The sequence below is a fragment of the Schistocerca piceifrons genome, chromosome 3 (assembly GCF_021461385.2).
Source record: "Schistocerca piceifrons isolate TAMUIC-IGC-003096 chromosome 3, iqSchPice1.1, whole genome shotgun sequence".
Classification (NCBI taxonomy): domain Eukaryota; kingdom Metazoa; phylum Arthropoda; class Insecta; order Orthoptera; family Acrididae; genus Schistocerca; species Schistocerca piceifrons.
The window spans coordinates 864,615,426-864,641,646 of record NC_060140.1 but is presented as its reverse complement, the minus strand read 5'-3'; the positions used below and the strand labels follow the sequence as shown (position 1 = coordinate 864,641,646).

At 44.6% G+C, this 26,221-nt stretch overlaps 1 protein-coding gene across 1 annotated transcript in view; it reads right to left on the bottom strand.

Moving 5' to 3' along the window:
• The window catches only part of LOC124789407 (insulin-like growth factor-binding protein complex acid labile subunit), a 138,375-nt gene that overhangs the window by 50,471 nt on the left and 61,683 nt on the right, over positions 1–26,221 (bottom strand). Inside the window, exon 3 of the mRNA XM_047256750.1 lies at positions 11,607–12,000. Within this exon, the coding sequence (XP_047112706.1) occupies positions 11,607–12,000 (394 nt within the window). The remainder of the gene's footprint in view (positions 1–11,606; positions 12,001–26,221) is intronic.

Below are 26,221 nucleotides of genomic sequence, written 5' to 3'. Positions count from 1 at the left end.
AGCCAATAGTTGTAGTTTGTGCTGTTGTGACATCAATTATTCATGACAAGTGGATGCTTATTTCATTTTGTTGGGTCTTTAATTTCATATAAACTCATAGTCGGGAGGAAGATGTTGTTCACTATGTTTCCTTCATTCCAAATCCCGCCATTTGCCTTACGGTTGAGAGAACAGCATCTCGGTCGGAAAAACTGCAGCTGGGATTGATTGCCTGCGGTTCGGTTTATATATCTTCACATTATTCAGTGGTCTTGATGACGTTATGTCGCGATCTTGGGATTTTGTTGATGTAGAAAATATTCGTCTTCTGTAGAAGATGAAAATCTGGTCGATGTAGAGAACATTGTCTTTTCTGTGGGAGTTGACTGAACATTGCTCATAATTTGTTCTTAACATATCAGGCTGCTATATCTTCTCAAATCCTTTAAGATATTCTTGGAATGTTGCCTGTGGCATTGATTTCACTGGTTTCCCAAACAAAAAGCAAGGTACGGAGAGAATACACACTAGTACATCACGAAAGTATTGATGTATTTAGCGTTAACAAGCGTGATATCTTGATTCCATTACCATGAAATCTATCGAGCCTTTCAGTTATGCCGTAACATATAAAAAGTGAGCTTTAACAATACGCCTGCAAGAGAGCTCAGTAACCTTTGGACTGCGTCGTTTACTCGTAGAAATGACGATTTTACTACGTAAGAGGAAAATCATGTATGGAAGAAGTGTAAAGCTAATTTGGGAATATATTTCGCTTAGCATTCATAACATACGTTGGTGTTTTACTTGAACAAGGCACAAACTCACGGGTGGCATGTCGTTCGGCGATTCACAGATCACTTGGCTCTATAAAGAATGGATGTAGAGTTTAAACTTGCAACCATCGTTCTTTGGAAAATATTTTTATCTTTACGAACATTTTATTATCTACGACAATTAGACGACTATCGACCACTTTCCATCGAAAATGCCGTATTAGAGCGCAGGCGTATTCCGGGTGGTCTATGAAGATCCTTAACTCATTCTTGTAGTCTATAGTCCGCCTCCGTAGCGTAGCGGTAGCGTTATCGCATACTACGCAGGGGGCCCGTGTTCTGTGTCCTTCTTCATCATTTTCATCATCAGTGACTCGCAAGTCGCCGATGTGGCGTCACCTAAAAAGGACTTGCAATACAGCGGCCGAACTCCCCCGAATGGGGCCTCCCGGCCAACAATGCCATACGATCATTTCATTTCATTTTTCAGTCTATAGATTCTAAACAAAGTTGCAGTAGCATTGCTGAGACTCCGAGAATACTACGGGACATCTTCAGAAATGCTCTGCGACAATTCCAACAAACTTAGCTGCGCTGGGTAGCCGCGTGGTCTAAGCCGCCTTGTCACGGTCCGCGCGGCTCCCTCCGTCGGAGGTTCGAGTCCTCCCTCGGGCATGGGTGTGTGTGTTGTCCTTAGCATAAGTCAGTTTACTTTAGACTAAATAGTGTGTAAGCTTAGGGATCGATGACCTCTGCAGTTTGGACCCATAAGATCTCCAACAAATTTCCAATTTACAGCAAACTTAAAAGTATAGTTGCGAACGAATTTACAAGGAACAAAAATGAAATGAAAGAACGTCGTAACTTTTTCTCACGTGTGCAATAAAATATCTCGTCTCTTATTAGTCACAACCTTATGCTGAACTTAAACTTCTGTCTCATCATATATCGGGAAACTGGTTAGGGATATGTTAAGATTTGTGACGCGTCTTAAGCCCATCTTCCCTTGGCGCCCCAAGTGGCGGCTTGTGCCGCTTGGGCCGTAAATCGACCCTGTTTGCACCCTCAAATCTTGTTTATGTTCACATTGTCAAATACTTTGACCAAATCTTAATTGCTATGTGTGTTGTAGGTTCTGTTATCGTCTTTTCTCTATTACTTGCTTCAGAACAAATACATTGTCCGTATTTGACAAGAAGCCTTTACATAATACAAAAACAACAGAAGAAATTTTTAATAAATAAAGGAGTAGGACAAGAGTGTCGAATATCAACCATTCTTTTTAACAATTACTTTAATGACATTATCCTGCATGGGGAGCGGTACATACAGAAAGGTATTTACAATACAAAAAGACATCGTGCAAAATGCTTCCAAGGTTCTCGGATGTACAGTCGGAGCCAGTCATCAAAAGTCCACGATATTTCGGCAAACGACCGTTCCGCCATCATCAGGTGGTATTTACATTGAGGTGACAAAGGTCATTGGATAGCGATCTGAATATATACAGATGGCGGCAGTATTGAGTACACAAGGTGCAAAAGGACAGTGCACTGGCGGAGCCGTCATTTGTACTCAGGTAATTCATGTGAAAAGGTTTTCGACGTGATTACGGTAGGTGTTAACAGACTTTGAACAAGGAATGGTAATTGGAACTATATGTATGGGACATTCCATTTTGGAAGTCGTTAGGGAATTCAACATTCTGAGATCCACAATGTCAAGAGTGTGCCGAGAATACTAAATTTCAGTTATTACCTCACACCATAGACAACACAGACGCTGACGACCTTCACTTAACGACCGAGAGCAGCGGCGTTTGTTGTCAGTGCTAACAGACAAGCAACCTCAGAAGTCAGTGTGGTATGTACAACGAACGTATCCGTTAGGACAGCGCGGCAAAATTTGGTGTTAATGGGATATGGCAGCAGGCAAACGACACGACTGCTTTTGCTAACAGCATGGCATGGCCTGTGGAGCCTCTCCTAGGCTCTTGACCATATCGGTTGGACACTATACAACTGGACAACCGTGGTCTGGTCAAATCAGTCCCGATTTCAGTTGGTAAGAGCTGATGGTAGGGTTCAAGTGTCACGCAGAGCCCACGAAGCCACGAACCCAAGTTCTCAACAAGGCGTTGTGCAATTACGGAATTGTGCTGGTTTTGTTTAGATAGAAAGGACTGGGTCCTTTGGTCCAGCTGAATCGATAATTGACTGGAAACGGTTATGTTCGGTTACTTGGAGGTCTTTTGCAGCCATACATGGACTTCATGTTCCAAAACTACTATGGAATTGTTATGGATGATGCTGCACCATGTCACTGGACCACAATTGTTGGCGATTGGTCTGAAGAACATCCCGGACAATTCGGGCTAACGATTTAGCCACCCAAATCGCCCGACATGAATTCTATACGTCATTAATGGTATATAATCGAGAGATCAGTTCATCCACAAAATCCTACACCGGCAACAGTTTTGCAGTTATGGACGGCTATGGAGGCAGCATAATTTAATATTTCTGCAGGGAACTTCCAACGACTTGTTGAGTCCATGCCACGTCGAGTTGCTGCGCCGGGCAAAAGAAGGTCCGACACGATATTAGGAGGTATCCCGTGACTTTTGTCACCTCAGTGCGTACCTGTCGGTCTAGAGTTCGGATCACTCCGGCCCAGCACCGTGATATGCGGTGAAAGAGCACGCGGCTGCGAAGTTCGCGGAGAGTCTCCGCTGCCCGTTGTCTCAATCGCTTTTCGCGTCCGGATGTCACGTTCTGTTTTGAAAGAGCTTAGTATTAGCCCCCACGCCTTGCTCAGTTGTAAGACCGTCTCACTATTGATTAAATAATCCGACACCCGGATTTCCGTTGCTTCTTTTAAAACGCAGTCCCAAAATTTATCGGTGGTAGCTAGAACTTCCGTTTGCAGGTAATTAATTTTATGTCCCTTTTCGATGCAGTGTCCCACTTTCACAGATTTGTTGGGCCGCAGTAAGCGCGTGTGGTGCTCGTGTTCTGTACATCAATCTTCAATTGTGCAGGTAGTTGCTCAAATATGTTGGTTTTTTTTTCCGGGGGCCAACTAGGGCCGACCTAAGGGCCAGCATATATAAACACCGCCAGCACGCAGTAGGCACTTCATTCCATCAGTACCACCTGAAGATGGCGGAACGATTCCTCGCCTAAATATCGTGGACCTTCGACGTTTGAATCCGGCAGTACATCCGAGAATCTTGGAAGCGATACATACGCCGAGAAAGCCGCATATTACGTACTTTGTTAAATTTTTACTTTGTGCGGCTGCTGTCATGATATTGCAAGAAAAAGATGACGACTTAAAACGTGTACTTTACCTACTGAATCACCTCCGTACTCCGTAAACAGTACGATGTTGATACTTCTAAAACCATACTGTGGTGGTGGGTTTTGGGGAAAAGATCCCGTCCGATTCAAAAATTATCGTAGATAATATGATTTTAGAACAAGCGTCATCTTTCACTTATTTAGGATGTTAAAATGGGCCTAGACAATATTAAAGATCTAGATGGAAAGTTGGCTACATTTGGGAATATTTGTGATTCTACTGACAATGTATGTGAAAATAAGGTCAGACGGGAAACGACAGTAAAATTTTATAGACTTATGTTCTTTGCAGCACTTCTCGGTTGCTGCTTACCTGCAAAAGGAACAGTAAGTAAAACGCGGAGTGCAGGAATGAAATTTCTAAGGAGGACAAAATGGTACTCAAGAAGGGACCACATAAAGAAATAGTGCTAAAAGTAGAGCCAATTGAAAGCAGACTAACCAAATACAACAATATCTGGTACGAACACGTACAAAGGATGGAGAGTAAAAAGCTTTCCAAACTCATCGTAGCTTACAAACCAGCAGAAATAAATGTTGGGAGTCGTACCGAAAGATGGATAGACAATTTCAGAAGGCAAAAAAAGCTCAATTCCTAACCCATGAAATGTAGAAGAAGAAAAATCTGAAGAATTGAGGTCAATCATTGCACCTTTTACGTGTAACTTAAAATAGAACTGGTCGTATTTTTACATTTTTTGAAACTTACATTAATAAGTGGCTGATAAGGTTGGAAGATCGCTTTAATGATATCTAGAATATGAAGACAAAATGTTGAACAATGTAGAACGCCGATACGTAGCAGATGATCAAATGTTGGAAGCTAAAATTATTTTATTATTTTATTATGTAAGTACTTTATATACCGTATATGAGGACGTTGATAATTTCCTTTGAGTTTTATTTATCAGCGAACCTTATTTAAAATCTCTGCTAGCTCTGAAAGCCATACATATCATAAAAATGGTTGTACGTATATGTTCAATACCTCCTCCTCCTAAGCGAGTGGACCGACGTAAACCAAACTTGGTATACATATCGCTTAACTGTCTGAAACACTCGCTGCGGGATAGGAACTACCCACCTATCAGAGTTCAGGAGATATGACGTCATAAACAACTATCTGCGTGATAAACTGCCACAACTTTCATGACGTTTAAATTTATTGCTTCCCTGCTACTGACTATTCGCAACAAATTTCGCAGACAGTATTCACATATGTCGCTAAATGCACCAACAAAATTATACCATAGCTACCACACACAATTCAGGAGATATAACATAGCAAACATTGAGAATGAAGAAGTGCTGCATTGTTAATGACGTTTAAATTTATTACTTCTTTGCTGCAAACTCTATTCATTCCACAGACAGTATCTACATATCTCGCTGAATTTAGCTGCACAAGTATGTCATTGTACGCTACATATTTCAAGAGACAAGAAGTCGTAAACACTGAGACACGTGAAAAAATGTCGCAGCATGCACGCAATTTCTATACGTAATTTATTCTTTACTACCAAGACACTCCTACAATCGAGTCAGTTTAAGCAAATCCTTGATACCTGACAGCGCTTTTGATGGTTTTCAGCTGCGAACCGCAAACGTCTGTAGGCGAGAACAATAGCTGTCTGTAGAGCAATGAAGAGACGTTGCCATAGAAACCTTTACAAAAATTGCGTAGTAGACACGCGATGTAGATGCGCCAATCGTACAGAAACTGTATCATAATTTCAAAGGTGTTTTCACAAATACATGGAATTAATTTTTTTCGATATTGCGCTACAAATACACTCCTGGAAATTGAAATAAGAACACCGCGAATTCATTGTCCCAGGAAGGGGAAACTTTATTAACACATTCCTGGGGTCAGATACACCACATGATCACACTGACAGAACCACAGGCACATAGACACAGGCAACAGAGCATGCACAATGTCGGCACTAGTACAGTGTATATCCACCTTTCGCAGCAATGCAGGCTGCTATTCTCCCATGGAGATGATCGTAGAGATGCTGGATGTAGTCCTGTGGAACGGCTTGCCATGCCATTTCCACCTGGCGCCTCAGTTGGACCAGCGTTCGTGCTGGACGTGCAGACCGCCTGAGACGACGCTTCATCCAGTCCCAAACATGCTCAATGGGGGACAGATCCGGAGATCTTGCTGGCCAGGGTAGTTGACTTACACCTTCTAGAGCACGTTGGGTGGTACGGGATACATGCGGACGTGCATTGTCCTGTTGGAACAGCAAGTTCCCTTGCCGGTCTAGGAATGGTAGAACGATGGGTTCGATGACGGTTTGGATGTACCGTGCACTATTCAGTGTCCCCTCGACGATCACCTGTGGTGTACGGCCAGTGTAGGAGATCGCTCCCCACACCATGATGCCGGGTGTTGGCCCTGTGTGCCTCGGTCGTATGCAGTCCTGATTGTGGCGCTCACCTGCACGGCGCCAAACACGCATACGACCATCATTGGCACCAAGGCAGAAGCGACTCTCATCGCTGAAGACGACACGTCTCCATTCGTCTCTCCATTCACGCCTGTCGCGACACCACTGGAGGCGGGCTGCACGATGTTGGGGCGTGAACGGAAGACGGCCTAACGGTGTGCGGGACCGTAGCCCAGCTTCATGGAGACGGTTGCGAATGGTCCTCGCCGATACCCCAGGAGCAACAGTGTCCCTAATTTGCTGGGAAGTGGCGGTGCGGTCCCCTACGGCACTGCGTAGGATCCTACGGTCTTGGCGTGCATTCGTGCGTCGCTGCGGTCCAGTCCCAGGTCGACGGGCACGTGCACCTTCCGCCGACCACTGGCGACAACATCGATGTACTGTGGAGACCTCACGCCCCACGTGTTGAGCAATTCGGCGGTACGTCCACCCGGCCTCCCGCATGCCCACTATACGCCCTCGCTCAAAGTCCGTCAACTGCACATACGGTTCACGTCCACGCTGTCGCGGCATGCTACCAGTGTTAAAGACTGCGATGGAGCTCCGTATGCCACGGCAAACTGGCTGACACTGACGGCGGCGGTGCACAAATGCTGCGCAGCTAGCGCCATTCGACGGCCAACACCGCGGTTCCTGGTGTGTCCGCTGTGCCGTGCGTGTGATCATTGCTTGTACAGCCCTCTCGCAGTGTCCGGAGCAAGTATGGTGGGTCTGACACACCGGTGTCAATGTGTTCTTTTTTCCATTTCATTTTACACTACTGGCCATTAAAATTGCTACATTACGAAGATGACTTGCTACAGACGCGAAATTTAACCGACAGGAAGAAGATGCTGTGATATGCAAATGATTACCTTTTCAGAGCATTCACACAAGGTTGGCGCCGGTGGCGACACCTACAACGTGCTGATATGAGGAAAGTTTCCACCCGATTTCTCATACACAAACAGTAGCTGACCGGCGTTGCCTAGTGAAACGATGTTGTGATGCCTCATGTAAGGAGGAGAAAATCGTACCATCACGTTTCCGACTTTGATAAAGGTCGGATTGTAGCCTATCACGATTGTGGTTTATCGTATCGCGACATTGCTGCGTGCGTTCGTAGGGATCCAATGACTGTTAGCAGAATATGGATTCGGTGGGTTCAGGAGGGAAATACGGAAGCCGTGCTGGATCCCAACGGCCTCGTATCACTAGCAGTCGAGATGACAGGCATCTTATCCGCATGGCTGTAACGGATCGTGCAGCCACGTCTCGAACCCTGAGTCAACAGATGGGGACGTTTGCAAGACAACAACCATCTGCACGAACAGTTCGACGACGTTTGCAGCAGCATGGACTATCACCTCGGAGACCATGGCTGGTGTTACCATTAGTGCTGCATCGCAGACAGGAGCGCCTGCGATGGTGTACTCAACGACGAACCTGGGTGCACGAATGGCAAAACGTCATTTTTTCGGATGAACCCAGGTTCTGTTTACAGCATCATGATGGTCGCATACGTGTTTGGCGACATCACGATGAACATTCATTATCCTCATACTGGCATACCACCCGGCGTGATGGTATGGGGTGCCACTGGTTACATGTCTTGGTCACCTCTTTTTCGCATTGACGGCACTGTGAACAGTGGACGTTACATTTCAGATGTGTTGCGATCCGTGGCTCTACCCTTCATTCGATCCCTGCGAAACCCTACATTTCAGCAGGATAATGCACGACCGCATGTTGCAGGTCCTGGATACAGAAAATGTTCGACTGCTGCCCTGGCCAGCACATTCTCCAGATCTCTCACCAATTTAGAACGTCTGCTCAATGGTGGCCGAGCAACTGGCTCGTCACAATACGCCAGTCACTACTCTCGATGAACTGTGGTATCGTGTTGAAGCTGCATGGGCGGCTACCTGTACACGCCATCCAAGCTCTGTTTGACTCAATGCCCAGGCGTATCAAGGCCGTTATTACGGTCAGAGTTGTTTGTTCTGGGTACTGATTTCTCAGGATCTATGCGCCCAAATTGCGTGAAAATGTAATTACATGTCAGTTATAGCATAATATATTTGTCCGATGAATACCCGTTTATCATCTGCATTTCTTCTTGGTGTAGCAATTTTAATGGCCAGTAGTGTATGTTTTCGTTTCTAATAGAAAACTTCCAAAATGAATACTCGAACACTGACGGGTTTGCCAGCTATCATAACAATAAAATTCTGAGCAAGTTCCACTCTTTAATCTGTTTCTTTCATTTGTCCACTGTGCCAAAATTAGTGAAAAATACGGTCACCATCTGCATCAGCCGTCGAAAGAGCCCAAAAGTTTCCAACAGTTTTCAGCAATTTTTATGCTTTCTGACGCTGAAATATCACACCCATTTATCAATATAACTACAATTTCGAAACTTATGTCTTCACAGGTTAAATTATAATTGGCCTTCAAGTTCGTTTCTTCTTGTTTGAAGCACTTTGAAGATGGAACATCTCCAACACTAATTTTCTCTTCAGAATTTTAGCACGCTGACTGGGAATGAAGTGCTCCAGAATTACCACACATACTTTAAGACCAACAAAACTACGCAATACGAGGGAATTATCCGAAAGGGATGGAAATCGATAGATGTGATGTATACATACAGACAAATTATTAGAATTTCAGAAAAGTTTGACGATTTTTTTCGAGAGAAAAAGCTTCCAAAATTGGTCTCTATTGGTCATCGGGGCTCAGTTCGAAGCGGAACTCATCACTAAAGACAAATCTATTCCAGTCAATCAGATTACAGTCCGAAGACGTGTCTGAAGAAGCGATGGACAGCGGTAGGATATCAACCTGAATGTCGCCTTCCATATAGCCCGACAACCAGGAATGGTGGTCCGGGATGCCATTTCTTTTCATAGAAGGACCCCTTTCATTGTCATCTGAAGTACGCTTATAGCCAACGGTACGTCGGGGATATTCTAAGCCCCGTTTTGTTGCCCTTCATGACAGTTCATCATAGGCTTACATTTCAGCAAAATAATGCCTACCCGCAAACAGCTAGAGTTTCTATTACTTGTCTTCGTGCTTGCCAAACCCAACATTGGCCAGTAATGTCGCATGATCTCTTCCAAACTGAGAACGTTTGGAGCATTATTGGCAGGGCCCTCTAAACGTCTCTGGATTTGACTGTCTAACGCGCCAGTTGGATAGAATTTGGCACTGCATCCCTCAGGAGCATATCCAACAAGACTATGTATCAATGCCAAAACGAATAGCGGTTTGCATAAGGGGCAAAGGTGGAGCGAAGCTTTATTTACTTGCTCAATTAGTGTAGGGCTTTCTCTTGAACAAATCATCCAATATTTCTGGAATTGTAATCATCTGTCTGTACATGTACGTCTCATCTACCGATTTCCGACTTTTTTTTCACTCTTCGAGCGGATTTCAAGTTATTTCCCTTCCTACTACTCTCGAGACACTGAAAGGCTCCCAACTTTCAGTAAAGAGAGCTGCGTCATCACAGGGAATGGTATATACACGGCTATACACTTGTTCTGAACGTAGAATGACCATAACATATTGTAATAAATATTCAATTCTGTTTCAAGGTTGCAATTTGCAATAACATTAATGGCAGGAAGAATAATCATAATAAAATTCCTCAAAATCGGTGACATCAAAGATTATTCTTAAATTCCTTAGGTGCCGCTGGGAGGAACGTTCCAAACTTGCGCGCATATTCTCGATTTTCTGGACGCTTGGTGACACTATAGTTCAATTCTTTTATCTTGGCAGCTCGCGCATGCCCGCCCAGACGCAGGAGATTGCTGTGTTGCCAGTTGCACGCGCCAAGAGAAGCAGCGCCATAGTATAGTATAGTTCCCAAACTTACGTTTAGGGGGTAGCGCGCAGTTTATGAAATAAAGCCACCACGGCCGCATTAACCCTTTCGCTGCTTCAGAGACGTGCTCCCCGCATTCCGCGCTGTGCGCGATTTTGTCATCACTGCACTGCTAGCCTGTGCAGACACATGGTGTTCCCACTGCTTTGACACACTTATCATTCGATTTCACAAAAACTATTTGGCCCAAAAATTTGATTTTTACACATTTTCTTGACTGATACCTTCCCCCCATAAATGACTTAATTTTGTTTCGATGTTTAACGCAGTTATTGTGCAGCATTAAATGTAGTAAACCATTGCACGAAATTTTGAAGAGTTTGCAGAGGTAAAAGGCCACAGCGTATACTTTCCGTATGGTCGATTTTAGTTGCCACTAGAAATTTCAAAAAATTACATTCAAACGAATAAAATTCATGAATTAAAACACTTCGATATTGTTTTTAAATAAAGAAAGTATTAAGCACTGGTCAAGCTTTGAACTTAGAACCTTTCGCTAAGCAGCCAAACACCTTAACCATTACCCTAACACAACTCGCCTTGCAATAGAATTCCTGGAGTAGTATTCAGCATCACGCAAACGACCGACAAACACTGTTGGAATGACTACGAATTATTCACGTTTCCTCGAAGTGCAATAGGAAATAAACAAGTACCACTGTTCTTTATTGCGAAAAAGCGGTTAGTGAGAATGAATTTCCTTGCTATCGCCTGAATTAGGAGGCTTATTGCTTGTTTGGTTTAATTAATTAATAGAATATGAATCAGTTGGTATAAAGAATGCTTTTTCCAAACTTTCTTTTATATAAAGTCTGCTATCAAGACATTGCTTTTGTTCAATCACTTTATTTATGACTGAAAGTTTCTAAAACTGAAGACACTCGTCCGTGCTCTGCACTACAGCCGAGCTCTGGCAACGCCGTTCTCTGTTCATTGGCTGACTGTGTTTTGTGACGTCAGATGCGCAGAACGAACCTAAACTGGGCCGCCGTCGTAAATGCGCTGTGGATAAACACGATCTTACAAAACATAAATAGTGATTAAATTTGAACTGTTGGTATTACTACTGTGATTAACTGGGTGATGCCACGCAAGACAGACGTGACCCTGTCTTCCCAAGCTGGCCACTTCAACCTGTGATTCGAGTGAGAGTACAGACCTGAGGACAGTGAGCGCTGGCGTTCCGCTGAAGACATCGGGACCCAGACGCGTCACGTTAGTTTGACTCAGATCCAGAAAGGACAGGTGGGCCGCGTTCAGAAATGTTCCGCTGGACGGCACCAGCAGTGGGTTGCTGCTCACATTCAGCTGCTTCAGCTTGGGCACAGTGACGAACGCGTCCGGTCGGATGGAGACGATCTCATTCCCGTGGAGATCGAGAACTTCCAGCTCCGGGAGGTCCGTCAGGCCGTCCACTGCACGCAGGCGGTTCTCCTTGAGACGCAGTGTCCAGAGGCCGGTGAGGTTCCGGACGGTAGCAGGCGGCACAGTAGCGATGCCACACCGGCTGAGTTCCAGAATCCTCAGGTCTGGGGCCACCAGAAATGGCTCACCTGTGACACATGTAACACACTCCTAAGCAAACACGACATGTATGAAGTTTTTTCTTTTCTTTATTGCGAAAGATAGACCCTATTATCAATGATAATGTAAATGTTTGTTAGTCACCCCCAGGAGATATTTCGCGAAATACGATATAGAGAGAAGAAACCTGTATCAAACGTAGTCATTAATTCCAAGTTGTAACGAAAAGCTGTCTTCTGAAAGCAGCGGAAGCAATATGTAATCGTGTACTCATCTGGCTTCAGTCTGGCGCCGTGCAGACAGACTCTGCACCTAAGAGAAACGCAGTGTTCATCGAGCGCTCCACAATTATCCCGGCACACTCAGCATGATGATTCCCAAATATGGTATGGTTCAAACAAGTGACCCCTATTTTCCAGGGCATCCTCAGTCAGGGATAATACAGGGGTGACGGGTATAAAAGGGTGGACCCGCCAACAAGTTGGAGGACAGAACGGTAGGCGTCTGTGACGTTACCCGTGTGTCGCTCGTTGCCCCGCTGCAGACTTAGAATAGTTAGCGATGCCGGCGTAGTGCCATCAAGAAGGAGATAGGCGCGGCTTTGCTGGCAGCTGGCTTGAAGTGTCCACACAGCACACACATCATCAAGATGTAGAAGAAAGAGCAACACTTGGTCATCGAGGCCACGCAGGGTAGCCGTGCGGTCTGAGGCGGCCTGTCACGGTTCGTGCGGCTGCCCCCGTCGGAGGTTCGAGTCCTCCCTCGGGCATGGTTGTGTGTGTTGTCCTTAGTGTAAGTTAGTTCAAGCTAGAGTAAGCAGTTCGTAAGCCTAGAGACCGATGACCTCTGCAGTTTGGTCCTATAGTCCTTACTACAAATATCCAATTTGGTCATCGAGAATGTTGAAATAAACCTTCTAGTTCACATTCAACTAATTACAGGAATGCAGTCGGGTGAAGTCGTCGACAACCTTAGATATTTCGACCGGTGACCACCCTGTCGTTTTCAGGGCGAATCTGCAACAAGTAAGCGCTGTGCGAGAGAATTCAAAAACCTCGGTTTGCAGAGCAGTTCCGGAAAGACAAAACACACACACACACACACACACACACACACAAACTACAAACACTAGCACCATCATAACCAAAGGTACCCAGCGCTAAAAGTTATTTATAATGAAAATTACTGACGTGGGAATTAACTCTGTACCTCTATTTTTGAAAAGGAAGACAGATTCCACGCAGTGTTTAAGGAAATATCTCCATCTCTGTTTACAAGGAGGCTTGGTAATTTTATCTAATTGCTTTCTTAATAACACTATTCCAATAGCTGAAAGTGCATGGCAGAATCTCCTTGTTGTTGTATTCCATAGGATTACCGAAGCCACGACAATGTTCTGCAATAACCGATTTGCTTGGCTGTTGTAATTGTGTTCAGTACACCGGTCCTCCCCTGTCATGATAATCAGACCACATATGACACGCCACAACTGCAAGGAATACGATACATACCCCCCTTACGCAAACCAAAATCATCTTTAACGGAATCTAAAAGGACCCTAATCTTAGATGGAGGCGGAAAACATATTTCACATCATATTGCCGCAAAATACGACCAGTCTTGTTGGAAATGTTCCCCCAGTAAGGTACAAAGTACATAGACCTTGGTACCGACTCGGTATTATCGTCACTCACCCTGTGCGCCTTTGGTCGAGAACGCAACGTCCGTCTAATCTATCTTTCACTATATGCATTCTGACGAAAGTTGCCCTGAAGATGTGTTAACTCAGCTGACAAACTCTCAGGGCCTCAAATGACGTGGGCCCTGTGAAGAATAGTGCGAACTACCTCTTCACACTGAGCCGGATGATGACAACTATCAGCCCACAGATGCAAGTCATTGTGAGTAGGCTTCCTGTAAACAGCCTTCTTCCTGCCCAGCACATCGACCTCCATCATGAAACGAATAATCGGGTCCATTGCATCCAGATGTTCTAAAAAGACATTCAATTTCTCACTGTCAGGAGACCAAACAGCAAAAGAATCGTCTAAACAGACTGTAAAGCAGTAAAAACGACGCACCACGAAGTAATTATCTGTAAGGGACGGAAATCAGTAGATGTTATTTACATGTACAGATAAACAAATGATTACAATTTCAGAAATATTGGATAATTTATTCAAGAGAAAAAGTTTCACAAATTGCGCAAGTCAATAAATCTTTGCTCCACGTCGGGTCCTTATGCAAGCAGTTATTCGACTTCGCATTGATTCATAGACCAGTTGGATATCCTCCTGACGATATAGTGCCAGAATGTACAAATGGCGCATTAGATCGTCAGATCCCGAGATGGTTCGAGGGTCCTGCACGTAATGCTCAAGACATTCTCAATTTTGGAGAGATCCGGTGACCTTGGTGACCAAGGTATGGAGTGGCAAGCACAAAGACAAGCAATAGAAACACTCACCGTGTGCGGGCGGGCATTTTCTTGCTGAAAGGTAAGTCGACGATGACTTGCCATTAAGGGCAACGAAATGGGGCTTATAATGTCGTCGACGTAACGCTGCGCTTAAGGGTGGCGCGAATGACAATTAAGGGGTCATGCTGTGAAAAGAAATGGTACCCCAGACCATCATTCCTAGTTGTTGGGCCGTATGACCGGCGACAGTCAGGTTGATCCCATTACTGTCTGGGGCGCCTCCAAGACACGTCTTCGCTAGTCTTTAGGGCTCAGTCCGAAGCGGGACTGATCACTGAAGACAATTCTACTCTAGTCAATCACATTTCAGGCCGAATTGTGTTTGAATACTCCCCGGACAGCGGTAGGATACCAACTTGACTTCCGTCTACTATACGGAGCAACAACCAGGCGTGATGTTCTGGGGTGCCATTATTTTTCACGGCAGGAGCCCCTCTGTTGTCACCCGCGACACCCTTGCAGTACTGCAATACGTCGACGATATTCTGGGCCCCATTTTGTTGCCCTTCACGGCAACTCATTCTGGGGATATATTTCAGCAAGATAAGCTCGCCCGCATACGTTGAGGATTTCTACTGCTTGTCCAATCCTACCTTAGCCAACAAGGTCGCTGGATCACTCCCCAGTAGAGAATGTTTGGAGCATTGTAGGCAGGGCCGTCCAATTGTCTCGGGATTTTGCAGAGCTAACACTCCAACTGGACAGAATCACAACATTCCTCAGGAGAACATGCAATAACTCCGTCAACCAATGCAAAGCCGAATAACTGCTTGCATAAGGACCAGTGGTGGACCAATTCATTATTGACTTGCTGAATTTGTGATGCCCTTTCTCTTGAATAAACCATCCAATTTTTTCTGAAACTGTAATCATTTCTTTGTCTGTAGATGACCATATTTTTTCTGAGGGTATCTGAAAAAAATGTAGGTTTCAAATCCCTTGCGCAACCCTTACTTGCAACAGTTTTGCCTCGAAAATGACTAGATGGTCACCTGTCGAAATATCGGTGATTTTCGACGACGTCACCCGGCTGCATAACCGTAAGTTATTTGAACATCGTAGTGGGCGTGATAAGCTCAGATTTCACATCCTGTTTCGTATTTACGGTTACGTAAATGAGTGAGTCTAAGACTCCCAAAGTATCACAGCTCCAGCTCTGGCCTTAACTATACCATCCACACACTGTGGATTAAACGCCCCATGGTGTCGTCAGTACACTCGACGTTTTGCATTGTTTGAAAAGACGCAAAAGTGCGACTCGTTGGTGCCATCTACTGTCTAGTTTCCATAATGCATGTCCCGCTGAAGACGTACAGCTTTAGGCGTTACTGTCAGCAATAGCATTACTATCAGCACTAGCGTTTTACGAGGTAACCGATAACCGAACGTCCACTGTAAGCAATGTTCGGTTGGAAACTTGTTGAAATGGATCTGAATTCACTGACAGCAGCGATTACTGTCGGGTTTGAAACTCATTGTCACTGACACATTCGTCTCTGCTCCCTGGCTGTTAGGATATTTTTACGGTCAACGCTCTTAGTCCATGTTACACCGTCGGGAGCAGTACACCAGTAATTGTCGAAAAATTGGACTGCGGTGCTGCTTCATCAACTAATCTGAAATCTTCATTGACGCTGTGAGTATGGGCAAGTCCAAACACGATAGTTCCTTTCTGTCACTGTGACACGTCGCCACTTCGAGCCATCTTACCGCGCTGGTCCCATAAAGTTGACACATACACACCACTTCACTGCCACATTTACGTTAGTGCTCGAGTTGTACCAGTTCTTCACAGTTTACGGAGCTCCAAAAGAAATCAGTATGTCCTTCTAAGTGTTGGAAATACCGCTTCAGTTGTAAGGTTTTTTTATTTTTTCAGTGCTTAGACCACGACCGATTTCGGGCTATTTTCCACGCCCATCGTCAGGTGTGAGATGGTAAATAAACAAGAGACGCAAAATGATAATTTTCACATGCGTTAGCACACGTGAGAAAACAAAAAAGGAGCACCATATAACATTTTAGAAAACATCGGTCGGGGTAGGTGCGGTAAAACGTAAGTCAGTGCCAAAGCGACACCAGACAATACGATGGACGATTTCGTAGGTAAAGAATTATGGAATGAACACCAGCACACTCACATTCTGTGCTACGACCCCGACAGCCGCAATGGTGAGTATACTACGATGAGTACCACCAGCGAGCGCAGAGCGTGGAGTAGTGTACACAATGGAAGAAGTAAACTGGTGAACTAGATTGGCATTAGCACTGCCGTCTGTTGACGGGAAGCAGAACACGGGTCCAAATAACCCGGCTGTTCACAATTTGAATTGGTGATTTACATACAAAACGGAAAAACATTACAAAAATGTTGCTGGAAAGTGTTAAGAGTGCATTATGAGAGGTAAAGAAAGATATTGAAACAGGGGCAGTACAGAACCATTTTAAAACTAACTGGGAGCCAGCAGCTTAAAGCTTATGCAAAAAACGTAAAACTAAATGAATGTTTTCCCCTTTTCCTTGAGTGGCATGCAGATTTTTATTAAGTGGAGACGCATAAGGCGACGTAGAATAACGTGTTGCAGTCATGAACTAAATGAACATATACATGTATCACACACGATGATAGTCATGTAATAGCTCGAAATCGGTCGTGGTCTAAGTATTGGAAAAAAACCGTTACAACTGAAGCGGTATTTTCAAACTCTCCTATAATGCTCAGTTGAGGATGTTCCTCCGGCAAGACGGTTTGCCTTTTAAGTAGTTGATTTCTGTTTGGTATTTGAGATTATTTCAAGTTTGTGAAAGGTTGTTATTATAACAGTAGGATGTGCACTGCCTGTTAAAAAAAGTGAAGCACCCAGAAGACTTGGTTGGATGTGAATGTGACTCCGTGCACGTACACTCCACTGGTGGCTCTATAAATGATTAGAGTTGCAAATTTCTGTGCCTGGTACAATAGCCTCCATAGTGCTTAAGTATTGCTCGTGTTTAGTGTTTGTTACCAGGCCTCGGTACAGAAGGGGTGTGAAAGGGTCAGGAGCTGGCTAATCACTGTGAAGGAGACGGAGATGCCATGTGTCAGACAGTGCTATCAGCATCTGGCAGAGTTTGAAAGGGACATCATTGTGGGTTTCCATTTGGCAGACAGGTTGCTTGCTGTTCAGCCATGATTCTGACTTTCGTAATTTTTAAACGGTTTCGGCACTTACTCTATTCGGAATTCATGCACAGTCAGTTCTTGTACTCATCGCATTTTCCTTACACCAGGCAGCGATGACCATCCTCGAGAAAACATGGCTTCCCTTTTCTTGTTGTGGTTACACTGATGATCCAAAGAAACTAGTACACCTGCATAATATCGTGTAGGGTCCCCACGAGCACGTAGAAATGCCACAACATGACGTGACACCGACTCGACTAATGTCTGAAGTAGTGCTGGAGGGAACTGACACCATGAATCCTGCAGGGCTGTCCATAAATCAGTAACAGTACGAGATGGTGGAGATCTCTTCTGAAAAACACGTTGCAAAGCATCCCAGATATGCTCAATAATGTTCATGTCTAGAGAGTTTGGTGGCCAGCGGAAGTGTTCAAAGTCAGAAGAGTATTTCTGCAGCCACTCTGTAGCAATTCTGGACGTGTGGATGTCGCATTGTCCTGCTGGAATCGCCCAGGTCCGTCGGAATGCACAATGGACATGAATGGATGCAGGTGATCAGACAGGATCCTTACGTACGTGTCATCTGTCAGAATCGTATCTAGATGTATCAGGGTTCCATATCACTCCAACTACACACGACCCGCACCATTATAGAGTCTCCACCGGCTTGAACAGTCCCCTGCTGATATGCAGGGTCCATGTATTCATGAGTTTGTCTCTATACCCGTACACGTCCATCCGCTCGACACAATCTGTATGCAGGGTCCATGTATTCATGAGTTTGTCTCTATACCCGTACACGTCCATCCGCTCGACACAATCTGAAACGAGACTCGTCCGACTAGGCAACATATTTCCAATCATCAATAGTCCAATGTCGGCATTGACGGTTCCAGGCGAGGCTTAAAGCTTTGTGTCGTGCAGTCATCAAGGGTACAAGAGTGGGCCTTCGGCTCCGAAAGACCACATCGATGATGTTTCGTTGAATGGTTCGTACAATGACACTTGGTGGTGGCCCAGCACTGAAATCTGCAGAAATTTGCGAAAGGGTTTCACTTCTGTCACGTTGAACGATTCTCTTCAGTCGTCATGGTCCCGTTCTTGCAGGATATTTTTTTCGCCCGCAGCGGTGTCGGTGATTTGATGTTTTACCGGATTCCTGATATTCACGGTACACTCGTGAAAAGGTCGTACAAGAAAATCCCCACTTCATCGCTGGAGATGTTGTGTTCCATCGCTCGTGCGCCTATTATAACATCACGTTCAAACTCACTTAGATCTTGATAACCTGCCATTGTAGCAGCAGTAACTGATCAACCAACTGCGCCAGACACAGGCTTTGCCGACCGAAGCGCCGTATTGTGCCTGTTTACATATCTCTGTATTTTAATACGCATGTATATACCAGTTTCTTTGGAGCTTCAGTGTATTTCCCGTACTCACAGTGTGCAGGATGCAAGTAGCGTACAAAACTGCACAGAAATGAAGGCTGTCGATATCCAAATTTGTGTGGTACTCAAATGTGCCAGTGGCCCAATGGGTAGCATGGGGACGAGTGGGCAGGCATACTCATCATACAGATTCCAGTCGATACTGCATGACCACTGCAAGGGAGGATGGCCATGTTGTGCACCAAGCACATCGTAACCACTTCACATCTGCGCCTGCCATTCGAGAATAAGTAATGGACACTGGGTCACTTTCTGCGTCATCCCGCACCATTGGTCAGAGACTAGGACCAGCTGGACTACGGACTTACTAGTCTATCCATAGGCTGCTGTGGAAACCGCACCATAAACGACTGCATTTGGAGAGGTGCTGTAATCGGGAAGCATGGACTGCCGAAGATGGTGTCACATTTTCTTCAGTAATAAGTTGTGATTCTGCACTACCCCGCATGACCATTGTTGGCGAGAATGGTGGTGACCTCGGAGAGAGGCACAATGGTGCTATTCCTACAGTCGTAGTGTGGGGAGCCACTGGGTAATGACTTCAGGTCACAGTTGGTATTGCTTGATGAACTAGGAGCTGCGGCCGAGGCGTTTCGACCCTGCTGTAGGCGCTCAGGTACTGTGGGACTTCCGACCAGTCGGTTTTCTACCGTGGTATTTCCGACAAGAGGCTGCCTCCCCCCCACCCCCACCCCCACCCTCACTGCTGATTTACGTCAGTCGTTCAACAGCAGCGGACGTTTTTTCACCGTCGGTCAGGTAGTGCTCTCCTCGACAGCGTCGTTCCCATGCAGTTCCATACTTCCGTTCTATACATCATGAGTACCGGAAATAACTACAACAGCGGAAGGGAAGCCGTGTTTTCTCAACGATGGCCATCGATGCCGCGTACAAAGAAAATGTGATGAGTATAAGAATTGATTGTGTATGAATTCTGAACGGATTAAGTACCGATGCCGTTTAAAAATTGCAAAAGTCATAAGACACTGGATCTTGACTGTATAATCAGATTTTACCAGATTTGTCTACTACTCACTTGTGGATGTACCAACCGCTCCTATTATCAGAGTTCGTATGTTGGAGCACAACCTACTAGCAGTTGCACTGCAGGTGAGGGCAGGTAAGTTGGACGGGTGGAGGATGTGTGGATGGTCTTCAAAGACGAAGTACCAACAGGTAGACCCGAGATTAAATTGAATCACTGACCCCTTTTAGACTTCCAATTCCTGTTATAGGCAGTTTGTTCATGGTATCTTGTTGGTTGTAAACCGATTTGTTTAATTTTATCACCAAAAAGGCTTAATCAAATCAACCTCAAAAACAACAGGAAGTAACAGAGATGATTCAAACCAAATCTTCCAGTCTCATCACATCTATTGTTTCATAAATGTTAAAATTAATAATAAATCACAATTCGTCTAACGGGTATTGGTGTAGTGGACGAATATTGAAAATTCAGGTCAGTTAGAGCACTGCATGTTGTAGTTTAGATCATATTTTGTGCTTTAGGGGTGAACAAAATGTACACTTGTAGCCAGTTATTTCAAAACAGGCTATGCCACCGCGGACTGTCGTCTGTTAATTTTTCTCAAATTTTAAATCCTTAAAAAGGGCTCGTTTACAGCTATACGATTCAATTTTGCAGGCCTCGATCCTGGTGCGCTGCGATAACACTAAGTGAGCTTCGTCCAGTACACTAGTCAACACTTTCATGGCCAGTTTCAACTACAATACAGAAGGTCATCCTTTGGTTGTTTGATTCTTTTTGGAAATTTGTGGTAAGGTCTTGTGGAACCAAACTGCTGAGGTCATCGATCCCTGTTTGATTCTTTTTGGAAATTTGTTGTAAGGTCTTGTGGGACCAAACTGCTGAGGTCATCGATCCCTAAGCCTGCACACTACTTAATCTAACTTAAACTAACTTACGCTATGAACAACACACGCACTACGCCCAAGGGAGGATTCGGAAGTCCAACGGGGGGAGCCGCACGGACCGTGACAAGGCGCCTAAGACCGCGCGGCTACCCCGCGCGGCGGTTGTTTGATGCTCCAGTTGCAAGCGTGATTGTAGGCATGTACACTGCTATTACTTTTGAATTCGTTCGGACTGTTAATAACAAATTTCGTAAGTGAATATATATATTGTGAGGCTACAGTGAAGATCCCTAGCTCTTTAAATAAGTGTCTGCAGGATGATCTTGGATGAGCTCCAGCAATAATTCTGATTACACGCTTTTGTGCAATGAACACTCTTTTACTCATTGATACGTTACCCCAGAATATGATGTCACACGAAAGCAGAGAATGAAAATAGGCGTGGTAAGCTAATTTACTGAGATGTATATCGCCAAAATTAGAATAGCATAAGTAGCTGAATTCAAACGTTTCAGCTGATCTTCAGTGTGTTTTTTCCAGTTCAACCCCTCATCAATGCATACACCTACAAATTTTGTATATTCTACTTTAGCTACCGATTTCTGATCGAAGTCTATATTTACTAACGGTGTCATTCCATTTACTGTGTGGAACTGTATATACTGTGTTTTGTCAAAGTTTAATGAGAGCCCATTTGCAGAGAACCACTTAATGATTTTCTGAAAAACATCGTTTACAATTTCATCAGTTAATTCTTGTCTGTTGAGTGTGATAGCTATACTTGTATTATCAGCAAAAAGTACAAGCTTTACATCTTCGTGAATATAGAATGGCAAGTCGTTAATATATTTTAAGAACAGCAAAGAACCCAAGACCGAACCTTGCGGCACTCCGTTCTTGATTGTTCCCCAGTTTGAGAAATCACCAGTTTTTTGCATATTATGTGAACTGCTTATTTCAACTTCTGCGTATTACAAACAAGTAACTAAACGTTTTGGACAGTGACGAAACGGTACTTTGAGTCTCGTCGGGTACTCGTTACTCAGTAACGATATACACATGATATGCAACAGCTTTAAACCCCACTGATGATGGCACAATGGTGATGAAAGAGGTTTGGCCAAGAAAAATACACTATTTGATCAAAAGTAACGGCACAGCAATAGGTACTGCGGAACTGATCGCTAGATGTCAGGAGACGTGGATCTCCTGTTATAAAAGGATGTGGGGAATATTGTGTTGTCAGCAGAGAAGCAGTAAAAGCAAAAGTGGTAGGTCGCGAGAGCTCAGTGACTTCCAATTTGGACTAGTCACTGGATGTCACCTGAGTAACACATCCATTATGGACATTTCAACGGTTCTAAGGCTACCCATGTCGACTGTTTAGTGAAGTGACTATGAAGTGGAGAACGGAAGGAACAACCAGAGAGAAACGAGACCAGTGAGACCTCACGCACGAGGGACGGGAACCATCGAACATTGCGAAGAGTGGCTGTAAAAAATTGCCTTAAATCAACGGAAGGAGTTCCAGAGGGCTACCAGCAGTCCAGATAGTACATGGGCTGTAGGGATAATGGAGTATAGTGATCGAGCAGCTCCTTGTAAGCCACCCATTTCTGTAGTCAATGCTGAGCGACTCTTGAGGTTGTGTAAAGAGCTACATCTACATCTACATTTATACCAGCGGTGTGTGGCGGAGGGCACTTTACGTGCCACTATCATTACCTCCCTTTCTGGTTCCAGTCCGGTATGGTTCGCGGGAAGAACGGCTGCTGGAAAACCTCCGTGCGCGCTCGAATCTCTCTAATTTTACATTCGTGATCTCCTCGGGAGGTATAAGTAGGGAGAAGCAATATATTCGATACCTCATCCAGAAACGCACCCTCTCGAAACCTGGACAGCAAGCTACACCGCAATGCAGAGCGCCTCTCTTGCAGAGTCTGCCACTTGAGTTTGCTAAACATCTCCGTAACGCTATCACGCTTACCAAATAACCCTGTGACGAAACGCGCCGCTCTTCGTTGGATCGTCTCTATGTCCTCTGTCATCCCGATCTGGTACGGATCTCACACTGATGAGCAATACTCAAGTATAGGTCGAACAATTGTTTTGTAAGCCACCTCCTTTGTTGATGGACTACACTTTCTAAGGACTCTCCCAACGAATCTCAACCTGGCACCCGCATTACCAACAATTAATTTTATATGATCATTCCACTTCAAATCGTTCCGCACGCATACTCCCAGATATTTTACAGAAGTACCTGCTACCAGATTTTGTTCCGCTATCATATAATCATACGATAAAGGATCCTTCTTTCTATGTATTCGCAATACGTTACATTTGTCTATGTTAAGGGTCAGTTGCCACTCCCTGCACCAAGTGCCTATCAGCTGCAGATCTTCCTGCATTTCGCTACAATTTTCTAATGCTGCAACTTCTCTGTATACTACAGCATCATCCGCGAAAAGCTGCATGGAACTTCCGACACTATCTACTAAGTCATTTATATATATTGTGAAAAGCAATGGTCCCATAACACTCCCCTGTGGCACGCCAGAGGTTACTTTAACGTCTGTAGACGTCTCTCCATTGAGAACAACATGCTGTGTTCTGTTTGCTAAAAGCTCTTCAATCCAGCCACACAGCTGGTCTGATATTCCGTAGGCTCTTACTTTGTTTGTCAGGTGACAGTGCGGAAATGTATCGAACGCCTTCCGGAAGTCAAGGAAAATGGCATCTACCTGGGAGCCTGTATCTAATATTTTCTGGGTCCCTTGAACAAATAAAGCGAGTTGGGTCTCACACGATCGCTGTTTCCGGAATCCATGTTGTTCCTACAGAGTAGTTTCTGGGTTTCCAGAAATGACATGATACGTGAGCAAAAAACATGTTCTAAAATTCTACAACAGATCGACGTCAGAGATATACGTCTATAGTTTTGCGCATCTGCTCGACGACCCTTCTTGAAGACTGGGACTACCTGTGCTCTTTTCCAATCATTTGGAACCTTCCGTTCCTCTAGAGACTTGCGGTACACGGCTGTTAGAAGAGGGGCAAGTTCTTTCGCGTACTCTGTGTAGAATCGAACTGGTGGACTTTCCTCTGTTGAGTGATTTCAGTTGCTTTTCTATTCCTTGGACACTTATTTCTATGTCAGCCATTTTTTCGTTTGTGCGAGGATTTAGAGAAGAAACTGCAGTGCGGTCTTCCTCTGCGAAACAGCTTTGGAAAAAGGTGTTTAGTATTTCAGCTTTACGCGAGTCATCCTCTGTTTCAATGCCATCATCATCCCGGAGTGTCTGGATATGCTGTTTCGAGCCACTTACTGATTTAACGTAAGACCAGAACTTCCTACAATTAGTACTTTCCTAGAATTGTATTTTCGAATTCACTGAACGCTTCACGTATAGCCCTCATTACGCTAACTTTGACATCGTTTAGCTTCTGTTTGTCTGAGAGGTTTTGGCTGCGTTTAAACTTTCAGTGAAGCTCTCTTTGCTTTCGCAGTAGTTTCCTAACTTTGTTGTTGAACCACGGTGGGTTTTTCCTGTCCCTCACAATTTTACTCGGCACGTACCTGTCTAAAACGCATTTTACGATTGCCTTGAACTTTTTCCATAAACAGTCAACATTGTCAGTGTCGGAACAGAAATTTTCGTTTTGATCTGTTAGGTAGTCTGAAATCTGCCTTCTATTATTCTTGTTAAACAGATAAACCTTCCTTCCTTTTTTTTATATTCCTATTTACTTCCATATTCAGAGATGCTGCAACGCCCTTATGATCACTGATTCTCTGTTCTGCGCTTACAGAGTCGAAAAGATCGGGTCTGTTTGTTATCAGTAGTTCCAAGATGTTATCTCCACGACTCGGTTCTCTGTTTAATTGCTCGAGGTAATTTTCGGATAGTGCACTCAGTATAATGTCACTCGATGCTCTGTCCCTACCACCCGTCGTAAACATCTGAGTGTCCCAGTCTACATCTGGTGAATTGAAATCTCCACCTAAGACTATAGCATGCTGAGAAACTTTATGTGAAATGTAATCCAGACTTTCTCTCAGTTGTTCTGCCACTAATGCTGTTGAGTCGGGAGGTCGGTAAAAGGACCCAATTATTAACATAGCTCGGTTGTTGAGTGTAACCTCCACCCATTATAATTCACAGGAACTATCCACTTCTACTCCACTACAGGATAAACTACTACTAATAGTGACAAACACGCCACCACTGGAGCAAGGGATTTGGAATGATGGGTCACGCTGATTCCTGTGGCAGTCTTGGCGGTCTAAGGGAAGGGTCTGGGCTTGGTGAATACCTGGAGAACGGTACCCGTCATCACGTGTACTGCCAACAGTGGAGTGTGGAAGAGACGGTGTTATCGTATGAGAGTGTTTTTCGCGGTTAGGGTGTGACCCCGTTATCGCGCTTAAGAAAACGCGAAATACGGAAAGACATTAAACTTTTTACAGCAACGTGTACTGCATATAGTACAGGAACAGTTCGGAGACGACGATTGTGTCATCATGGCTATCCAACACGTCATAAAGAAGAAGTTGTGAGGGTATGGACTGTGGAAAATAACTTTTCTAAAATCTTTGAAGATAGTAACTGTTCTCCAAAGAACAGATAACATTGATGACCGTGCAGCTTCTCTAGAATAAACCATAATTAATTGAAACCCTCAGCTGCCGACAGGTTTTGTTGATATACTTCGATGGGGACAACTGAAAATTTGTGCCCAGACAGGTTCTCGAACCCGGGATCTCGTGCTTACATGGCAGACGGTCTATCCATCTGAGCCACCGAGGACACAGATAAATAGCGCGACTGCAGGGACTTATCCCTTGCACGCCTCCAGTGAGACCCACATTCCCAACTGTCCACAAGCTACATACGTACATGTTCTTACAAGATCAGTTACTATCTTCATATATAGTTAAAGGCTAACCGGCCATTGACCTTCGTCTGTGCAAATGCGCACAGGTTGCCCGAACTCTCACGGGAATCGCCGCCTTAGTTGGCGCGAGTAATGAGTGGATGTGCAAATATTTATTAGGAACATTACGTATGTATATTGTGGACAGTTGAGAACGTGGGTCTCACAGGAGGCGTACAAGGGATAAGTCCCTGCAATCGCGCTATTCATCTGCGTCCTCGGTGGTTCAAGTGGATAGAGGACGCCGGCAATGTAGCTCAGCGTGTTCGGTCAGAGGGTACGCTGCCCTCTGTAATAAAAGACCTGAGTTAAAGGATCAACGACGAACTTAAACAGATGTCTTA